This window comes from Cannabis sativa, chromosome 6 (assembly GCF_029168945.1).
Source record: "Cannabis sativa cultivar Pink pepper isolate KNU-18-1 chromosome 6, ASM2916894v1, whole genome shotgun sequence".
Classification (NCBI taxonomy): domain Eukaryota; kingdom Viridiplantae; phylum Streptophyta; class Magnoliopsida; order Rosales; family Cannabaceae; genus Cannabis; species Cannabis sativa.
This window is the reverse complement of record NC_083606.1, coordinates 72,421,922-72,432,510: the sequence shown is the minus strand read 5'-3', so window position 1 is coordinate 72,432,510 and position 10,589 is coordinate 72,421,922. Positions and strand designations below refer to the sequence as shown.

The window sequence follows — 10,589 nt, the reverse complement described above, 5'->3', positions numbered from 1 at the left end:
TTATCTCCAATAATTTAATTATTTATCTAGCATTATACACACCCTCAAAATAAAATTAAAAAAATAATAAAAAAAATTATTGTCACTAAGAAAAAATCACATACTCCAATTAACTAATAAATATTCGAAATGATAAATTATCCCCACTGGCAAACACAATAAACTAAAAGTATAAAGCAAATTATTATCCCTTTAAGAAAGTGGATATTACACTCATTATACTATTAGGTTAATGTAAATTATGTGTTAGAATTAAGTATAAGATGAGGGTGTATTATGCAACCCACTCACAGAAGTAGGTATTTGTTAGAATACTGTAAATCCGTATATATATAGCCCTAATTAATTCATGAGAATTAAACAAAAGGATTAAGAAATAGCGGAAGCGTACCGGAGTCCATAGAATCGATTTTTAAATGGTATGATCTTCTAATTTTTGCATCAAAGTTTTTCTCTCTAGAACCTGAGTTTTCTTGATGATGGGGATTCAAGAATACGATATGTGAAGCGATGCAAAAAATGGGGACCAATACATGTTTATTTACCAACAGACAAAACTGTTGGTAATATTTATTGACTATTTCTATTTGGCCCCTCATCAAAATAAAAATTGTTTTAATTGGTATCCACATATTAAAATCATGACAATTATGCCCTTAAGTCATAAAATTTATTCTAAAATAAACCACATAAATTTGACTTATTTATATGATGACCCAACACATATTTTATGTATACAATTGTGACCCCAATAACTTTTAACATGTTTATTTTAATGAAATATAATTTGAGCATATTTTTGATTAATGGATACAAAAAAAGGTATTTCTCAACTTATTCCAAAAAAAATTGTGAGTAAACTAAGAATTATATAAATTATTTTAATTCTAAAAGGAGTTTCTCAAAACTCTTTTTGAGAGAAGCTACAAATTCTAACTTAAAGACTTAAAAAAAAAAAAAAAATCCTTCATTTTTTATCCAAACACTTTTAGAAGACTTTTTAATTCTAAAAGCTAAAAAAACTTTAAGAAACTAAGTGAAAGGAGACCAATTTGTTGAGTCCAACATTGAGTGCTATGAGATGCAATGATAAAATAGAACTTTGCTTCATTGAGAGATTGACACTTTCACGAACAGTGTATTTCAGAAATTTATCTTATCTCGTCGAAGAGGACCTTTACCTAATATACTTGCCCTATTTGAATGTAAAAATATTGCTACAAACATAAATAAAAGGTTTGAAATTTCAGCAGTGAGAGTGGGGATCGAAGACACATCCAAGTGATATATATACTAAAATCAACTCCACGTGCATGTTTTATTGACGATGACTATTCAAATTATTACTTGGAAAACATGTTTGAGTTTTGTGTACAAAGACACAAAAAGACAAAAACAATATATATAGTATGTGCATTCTTTGGTTTGAAAAAAATCATGTATATAGTAACATTAATTGCTAAACCTATAAATATATAAAACCAAACTGTTAGGGTTGAGAAAATTATATGCGGGTCGAAAACAAATCGATATATTTGACACGAAATATAGAAGTGAGTCAATTAAAATATGACATGAACACGATACGATATTACATTTTGCTACCCCTAATAAAACCATATTGTTGGGTCGAGAAATAGGAAGTAACTCTATTTCATTTAGATTACAAAACTCGGTGGTTATAACACAATCTTTAAAATTTGACTGGTCGCTATCAATGATTAATAATAATTAATAGCAGGCCTCTAATGTTTACATAGTTGAGAAACATTAATATATTTAGTTTTTTTTTAAAAAAAAAAAATTAAAGATAGTTAAACAAATTTAAAATTAAAATAATAAATTGTATAAAATTTTAATTTAATTTAAAAAATTAAAAATATTTTATTTTAACACCAACATTAATACAAAATTCATTACTATTATAATTTTTCAAAATTAAACTACATAATACATAAATAAAATATACATAAGTTGGTACAGCACTATTAATTACATAAAAAAAATTTGCAACATTTTTGCCCTCTTAACCTTTTACACTATTAATGTGCCCCTTATGATATATGACTTGTAAAATATAATATTTTTCAAAATATAACTTTTACAATAACGTAATTTTTTAATTATATTCTATTGAATTTTATTATAAAATAGGTGAAGTAGAAAATGTTAATAATTAATAAGTGGAATGAAATACTCTTCACCCTTTTTACATTAATGAATAATAAAATAAAGACCTTTTTTTAAATAAAAAAATCATATATTTATTTGTACTTTTGTAATTATTAAAGTAACACATTGAGCAACAAAAAGTGAATATTTCTTTCGAAGTATCGGGTAAACAATCATATCGTATCGTTGTTAGGTCTAATTTTAGGTTATTTTAGAGTCTAATTTTAGGTTTATTTTTTATGCTTTATTGTTCGGATTTACGCTAGCTTATTTTTATTTTTATGTTAATTTTAGGTTTTAGATAAAGAGATTTTTACCTTTTGGTGAAAATATGTTGTTTTTCGGGTTTCTTGGTGATGAAATGATGAACTTTTGCGAAAGGGAATCTCGGGATTGAATTTTTTGACTTGGTGCAACCTAGATGATTTAAAAAGTCAAATTTTCAAGAATCAGCATCAAAGGTCACAACCTTTCGTTGAAGGCCATGACTCTCCAATTGTTACAGGAAGCGGATTTTGAAGAAAAGTCAAGAGTCACGACTTTCCCCTGAAGGTCACGGTGCTTGAGAAATTCAAAAGGAGTCGTTTTTGTAAGAAAATTTAAGAGTCGCGACTCTCGAAGTAAGGTCACAATACTTAGCTAAATTTGACTAGTGTCTTATTTTTGACCTAAAAATGATTGGATGCTAGGTTTTCATGATATATTCGACTTTGGAGTCAAAATTGAGAAGAGGAGGATGTCTGAAAGCATAGGACACCATTAGAGGACTCCAATTAGTGTTCTTTCTCATCTCTTTTCATTTTTTATGTTTTTAATTGAATCTTTGGATGCTTAAGAACTAAAAGAAAAACTAATTGGGGATCATAATAATCTATATTTTTCTACATATTATTTGGTAATTGATAATTAGTCATTGTGGCACGATACTTGGTCTTCCAAGATTATTACAAATTGTAACTGTGTGCACTTACATATTATTATTTTAATCGTACCAATAACTCTATACTCATCTTTAACCTCAAATTCTAGTTATTAACATGAGACTATCGAAACCATACTGTACACTATCCGGCAAAGAGAAAAAAAATCCAATTTTTTTCCAGACTAGATTTTCAAAAAATTGATTTTTCAACAACAAAAAAAAAAAAAAACTTAACTAATACTAAACATAACCTTCATTCTATAATAAAAATGACATTTCCTTAAGATTAGCCAGACAAAGTCCACAATGTTTGATATTTTTGGGTAAGTGGTCGAGGGGGTTTTGAACTCGCTTGGTGGTTTGAAATTGGGTTCCATGATTCGAATGGGTCTCTGGTTTTGGTTCTTGGCCGTGAAAAAACGAGAGGAAGTTAGGTTGAGAAAGAAAATGCAAAAATAGACACTAATTTGAAAGAGCATTGTTATTGAGTACTGGTGGTGTCTAGCACCTTCTAGGGGTGTCATCTTATGATTGGCTAGCAATATTTTTCAAAAATTATTATATTAAATTATATAAGATTCGTTACTTAATTGCATTGCTGATACCTTTTATTATTTTTCAATTTAAAAGAGTATTAAGTACTTTAGTTTTTTTTGTAAGCATGAAAAATCAAATCTCCTTTATTGTACTTTAGTTTTTCAATTTAAAAGGTTTGAAATTTCAGCACTGGTAGTGGGGATCGAAGACACATCCAGGTGATATATACTAAAATCAACTCCACGCCGCAAGCGGAAGACGACTCGAGAAAAGTCTACACTCAAAACCCTACGTGCATGCATGTGCTCATATAATTTTGGAAATTTGTTTTATTGACGATGATTATTCAGAAAACATGTTTGAGTTTTGTGTACAAAGACACAAAAAGACAAAAACAATATACATAGTATGTGCATTCTTTGGTTTGAAAAAAATCATGTATATAGTAATATTAATTGCTAAACCTATAAATATATAAAACCAAACTGTTAGCTAGGGTTTAGAAAATTATACACGGGTCGAAAACGAATCGATATATTTGACACGAAATATAGAAGTGAGTCAATTAAAATATGACATAAACACGATACGATGTCACATTTTGCTACTCCTAGCTAATAATATCAGATTGTTGGGCCGAGAAATAGGAAGTAACTCTATTTCATTTAGATTACAAAACTCAGTAGTAATATAACACAATCTTTAAAATTTGACTGGTCGCTATCAATGATTAACAATAATTAATAGCAGCATACCCTCCCTCTAATGTTTACGAAGTTGAGAAACATTAATATATTTACTTTTTAAAAAATAAAAAAAATTAAAGATAGTAATTAAACAAATTAAAAATTAAAATAATAAATTGTATAAAATTTTAATTTAATATAGCAAATTAAAAATATTTTATTTTAACACTAACATAAATACAATATTCATTACTATTATAATATTTCAAAATTAAACTACATAATACATAAATAAATTATAAGTTGGTACATGACTTGCAGCATTTTTGCCCTCTTAATAATGTGCCCCTTATGATATATATGACTTGTAAATAATATTTTTCAAAATGTCACTTTTACAATAACGTAATTTTTTAATTATATTCTGTTGAATTTTATTATAAAATAGGTGAAGTAGGAAATGATAATAATTAATTAGTGGAATGAAATACTCTTCACCATTTTTACATTAATGAATAATAAAATAAAGAACTTTGCCAGCACATTTTGTGTTGGTAAAAGTTGGTATTGCGCTGGTAAAATAGAATTTACTTGTGATGTGTTGGCAAAAGGGAGTTGGCTAATTCAATGTTGGTATTAGAACTTTTGTCAGTATAAAATAAAAAGCGCTGGCCAAAACTTCCCAGCGCGTAAATACGCTGGTAAAAGTTAGATTTTAGCTACTACAAATGTACACTGGTAAAACTTTGACCTCTTTGCCAGCGCAGTTTGCGAAATGCGCTGGTAAAAGTTACTTTTACCAACGCAGTAGCCAACTGTGCTGGTAAAAGTGACACATGGTGCCTAGCACCTTTTAGGTGTATCATCTTGTGATTGGCTAGTAATACTTTCCAAAAATTATTATATTAAATTATATAAGATTCGATACTTAATTGTACTACTGATACCTTAAGTACTTTAGTTTATTTTTTAATTATCGGCCAATTGTAAGCATGAAAAATCAGATCTCCTTTAATGTACGGGAGTAAGATATAGATTAATATAATATTGTATATTATCCCCATAGAGCGATTAATTAGAACCAACCACATCTACTTCTTATATTTGTACTATATATAGATATCATATATTGCCATTTTCTTCATCAACCAAAACCAAGCCTAAACACACACACACACAAAATATTAACAATGTCAAATATTCAAGTCTTAGCTTCATCTCAATTATGTGACAAAATTATTGCTCGTCCAACAACAAATTTTCACCCTTCTATTTGGGGGGATCGATTCCTCCATTACAATATTTCAGAACAAGACTTGGTACGTAAGATCAAATACTACATATATATTATAATCATAATAAATATGTGCATATGCATGTTTTAATTAATAATAACAATATTTAATTGATTAACTATTTTATGCAAATTATTAACTCAGGTTTGCAAACAAGAAAGAGTTGAAGAATTAATACAAGTTGTAAAGAAAGAGATATTATCTTCAAATCATGATCAATTGAAGTTGATTGACAATCTCCAACGTTTGGGATTATCACATCATTTTGAGAGTGAAATTGAGAAATTATTGGAACAATTAAGTATCGGCACTCATCATCAAAATCATCATGATCTACATGATGCTTCTCTTCGGTTTAGATTATTAAGACAACATGGATTTAATGTTTCATCAAGTAAGCTAATTATTAATTTCAAATATATATTACATTCTATATGTCGTGATGACAATATTTTATATATTATATTAAATATGCAGGTATATTTGAAAAATTTAAGGACGATGAAGGTAACTTTAAGAAAAGCTTGATAACCGATGTTTCGGGTTTACTTAGTTTGTATGAGGCTTCACACTTGAGTTATGTTGGAGAAAGCATACTAGATGAAGCACTTGCTTTCACAACCACTCACCTTAAGGCTATTGTGGCAAATAGTAAAGATCATCCATTATCACATCAAATATCCATAGCCTTGCATAGGCCTCTAAGAAAGACCATAGAGAGGCTTCATGCTAGGTTTTACATCTCAATCTATGAAAAGGATGCCTCTCATAACAAAGTATTGCTAGAGCTTGCAAAGTTAGATTTCAATCTACTTCAATGTTTCCACAAAAAGGAACTTAGTGAAATTATGAGGTACATATATACATACATATATATTTGTTTAATTTTGGTTACATTAGTATATTTTAATTCAATCGATTAAAAAAAAGACTAATTAGAATTTTTATCCCTTAAACTTTGACATATACTAAATTATTCTCCTTGAACTTTTTTAATCGTTAAAAATTCCCCTTAAATTATTAGAATGACTTTTGTCCAATTTCATTTAATTTTACTAATTCTATGATTGTCCATGTACTAAATTATGCTCCATAAACTTTGATATCTACCAAATCACCCCTTCAAATTTTGACACATACCAAATTATGTCTATTAAACTTTCATTCATATTAGACTTTCCTTACCAAAATTAGATAGAAATCCTTAAATTTAATAATCTCAATAATTCAAGGAGATTTTTAACAGCATTAAAAGTTTAGGGAGCATAATAATATCAACGTTCGTGGAATTTACAGATTCATGAATGGGAATATCATTACTTTTTTACTTTTTTGTCATTAATTTAGATTGTTCTTATAATAATTAATTATTAGGTGGTGGAAGGAGCATGAGTTTGTAAAGAAATTCCCTTTTGCAAGAGATAGGATGGTGGAACTGTATTTTTGGATATTGAATGTATATTATGAACCCAAATACTCTCGAGCAAGAAAGCTTTTGACCAAAGTCATTGCATTGACCTCAATCACTGATGATACTTATGATGCATATGGTACTATTGATGAGCTTGAGCTTCTTACCAAAGCAATTCAAAGGTCTGATCATCTCATCATCCATCATATATATTATTTCTAATAATGTAATATTATAATCTTTTAAATATTAATTCCATTACTATATTATAGGAAATTTTTAGAAAAAAGTTAAAAAAATATGGAAAAAAACAGCATAAGTTGGTTACTCTTTTATGGTAACTAGTTACTCTTATGGTTACCATAAGGGTACCTAGTTACCTTTATTTGATTTTCTTATATTTTTCAACTTTTTTTCAATTTTTTCATAAAATAACTTAATTGAAAAAAAAAACCCCATTTTTACACAAAAAGTATTAAACCCATAATATTTATTATTTCTTCAAAAAGTTAATTATTGGGCCCTAGTGTTTAAGAATATGTGATATTTTTTGAAAATATAAAAGAAAATTGTATATTTTTTAAAAGAAAATTTTTTTAGAGGCTCCTCAGAGTGGGTCCTAGGCGTAAGCTTACCTCATCTTAGCACAAGGTTGGCCTTGGAGTTAACACAAGACACTTGAATGCATTTTTTTAGGAAAGTTTACAATAATATATATTTTTGCATTTAATTTACAATAATAACGTTACTACTTTTACTTCGTCAGCCAAATCTGACGAATCTGACGTTTTTCAATTTTTTTATTTATTTATTTTCTTACGTTTTTAAAAGTAGTTTTTTGGTTACTAATATTGTTGATAAAAAATAAATTAGTTATTTTTATATAAAAAAATTTATTTTTATATCATATAATTTGAGATACATTTTGGTTACCTTTAAAATTTATTTGTATATATCTTAGTAATTAATTAATTATTTTTAAATTATATTATGGTTAATTATAATTTAAAACGGTAACCTTAAAAATTATTTTTGAAACTAATGAATTACCATTTAATATAACAAGCTACTATTTTTATATACTTTTTTGTTATTTTGAAAGCTAATTAGTTATCATATATTATAATATAATTCAATTAACGTAATTCTAAAATTAATGTTAACTAATTAAGATTTAAAAAAATTATATAAAACAGTAACTATCACTATATTAATAACTAAATAGTTTTTTTTTCTGAAAAATAAAACATATACTTCTCATATTTTGAAATGTTCACATTGAAGATCTAGTAGATCACAATTATATTTTTTAAGAGAGAGAGAGAGAGAGAGAGAGAGAGAGAGAGAGAGAGAGAGAGAGAGAGAGAGAGAGAGAGAGAGAGAGAGAGAGAGAGAGAGAGAGAGAGAGAGAGAGAGAGAAAGATAGAAAGAAAGAAATGTATAAATGAGAGTATTGAAACATACTTAAATAAATAAAAATGTTATTGATACTTGACCAAGTCATTTTTGACAATTAGATCAAAAATAAAGTGTCAAGTGCAAAATTCTCTTTTTATGTTTTACTTAGTGTATATTTTTCAATTTAGTCCTTTATACGATAATTTTAATATTTATCTTGTTTTATATTTTGCAATTTAGTACTTTTTTTTATGCATTTAGATGATATTGAACATTATTAGTATTTTTTTTAGTAATAATACTTGTTATAATATAGCTAGCATATGCATGTATAAATATATTTGTATATGTATTTGTTAGGTGGGACATAAATTGTCTGGATAAACTTGAGCCAGAATATTTAAAGACATATTATAAGGTAATGTTGGATTCTTATGAAGAATTTGAAAAGGAGCTTAAAAAGGAAGAATTATACAAACTCGAGTATGCAAAAGAAGAGGTATACATATATATATAAATTTCAGCTCTATCTTCACAAAATTTTATATTATAAATATAATTATGCATGGTTAATTACTAATTGTACAGATGAAAAGAATTATTAGAGCTTATTTTGAAGAAGCTCGATGGTTGAATGAAGGATATTTCCCAAGCTTCGATGAGCATTTGAGAGTTTCATATGTTTCTTGTGGTTACATTTTGTTGATAGCCACAAGTTATGTTGGAATGTATGATATTGTAACACATGAAACTCTAGATTGGCTCTCTAAAGACCCTAAGATTATTTCAGCTTCCACTCTCCTATCAAGATTCATGGATGACATAGGCTCTCGCAAGGTATATATATAAGTTTTTACAGTGTATTTGCAGCTAAATCTCTTGAACTCTCAAATAATTTGCGATTAACCCTTTAACCTCAAATTTTGGTAGAAAACCTTTTAAAGTACTATACTTTTATATTTACCATTATGTCATTTATAATATTTTATTATTTAATTTTTATTAACATGCTCATTTGCATTAATGACTTGTATTATTATTATTTTATTATTAAATTTTATATTTACTTTTGTATTATTATTATTATTATTATATATTCTTAATAAATTATTAAGTAAACATTAAATGACATATTAAATTTTGTATCAAGATTTACAATTATGCATTAGAGCACATCAGTAAAAGTTGATTTGAAAATGTCACAAAACTACTTTTTGTGTCAAATATAACTCAACTTTTACATATTCCCAACCTATCTCAACAGTCCTTTTGAGATTTGTTGAGACAGGTCAATTTCTCGACATGTTTTGACCACACTGAGATTGTATGTCCAATCTCGACGGGCCTAACAAGATCAATATCGTTCAAAATGACAATTACTTAATTTAATTAGAGTAATTGATTTTTTATATGATGATAACTGATATGTCTATATATTTTCTAAAATAATATTATTTTTTTTATGTATATAGTTTGAGCAACAGAGAAATCACATACCATCTACAGTTGATTGTTACATGAAACAATATGGAGTATCAGAGGAAGAGGCAATTAAAGAACTTAATAAAAGAGTGGTCACCTACTGGAAAGAAATTAATGAAGACTTTATTAGGCCAACTGTTGTGCCTTTTCCTATCTTACTTCGTGTTCTTAATTTTACAAAAGTAGCAGATCTTCTTTACAAAGAGGGTGATGATCAATACACACGTGTTGGAAAAGCGCTCAAAGAAAGCATTGATGCTTTGCTTATAGATTCAATCCCATTATAAAATAAAAACCATTATATAATACTTAACTAAATTATTTAATCTGTCCATTATATTGTGACAACTGAATACTATTATGTTTTTATGAATCAGTACTTTTATGGTTAAATAAACTTGTATCTTCTCTTTACTATTAATAAAATTAGTTAATTATTATAATTTGTTTTTAAATTTTTTATTATGGTGAAATCTTTATGTAGTTGTGGGGACTAAACTAAATTTATTATTGTAAATATTATATGTTTTAAGAATAATTTAAATAAGGGTTTTTTTCATAAATGTACAAGAAAAATAACATAATTGCAAAAAATGTGCAAAAAAAATTATTTTAAAAATTTATACATTTTGAAAACTTATTACATGAAATCATACATTTTAATCATTAAATAATAAAATATGTTT

General features: G+C 26.9%; 1 protein-coding gene across 1 annotated transcript; it reads left to right on the top strand.

Annotated features, from left to right (window-relative positions):
- The first annotated feature begins 5,455 nt into the window (after positions 1–5,455).
- Positions 5,456–10,346, top strand: LOC115695865 (alpha-humulene synthase-like). The gene is made up of 7 exons (XM_030622956.2): positions 5,456–5,636; positions 5,757–6,006; positions 6,090–6,465; positions 6,987–7,205; positions 8,782–8,920; positions 9,010–9,258; positions 9,894–10,346. The coding sequence occupies exons 1-7, from the start codon at positions 5,508–5,510 to the stop codon at positions 10,188–10,190; spliced, it is 1,659 nt and encodes a 552-aa protein (XP_030478816.2). The 5' UTR covers positions 5,456–5,507; the 3' UTR covers positions 10,191–10,346.
- Positions 10,347–10,589: the final 243 nt, after the last annotated feature.

Coding starts and splice junctions, on each gene's coding strand:
- LOC115695865 (XM_030622956.2), top strand. CDS start 5,508: ATGTCAAATATTCAAGTCTTAGCTTCATCTCAATTATGTGACAAAATT. Junction 6,007..6,089: donor TGGATTTAATGTTTCATCAA/GTAAGCTAATTA, acceptor TTAAATATGCAG/GTATATTTGAAAAATTTAAG. Junction 9,259..9,893: donor ATGACATAGGCTCTCGCAAG/GTATATATATAA, acceptor TTATGTATATAG/TTTGAGCAACAGAGAAATCA.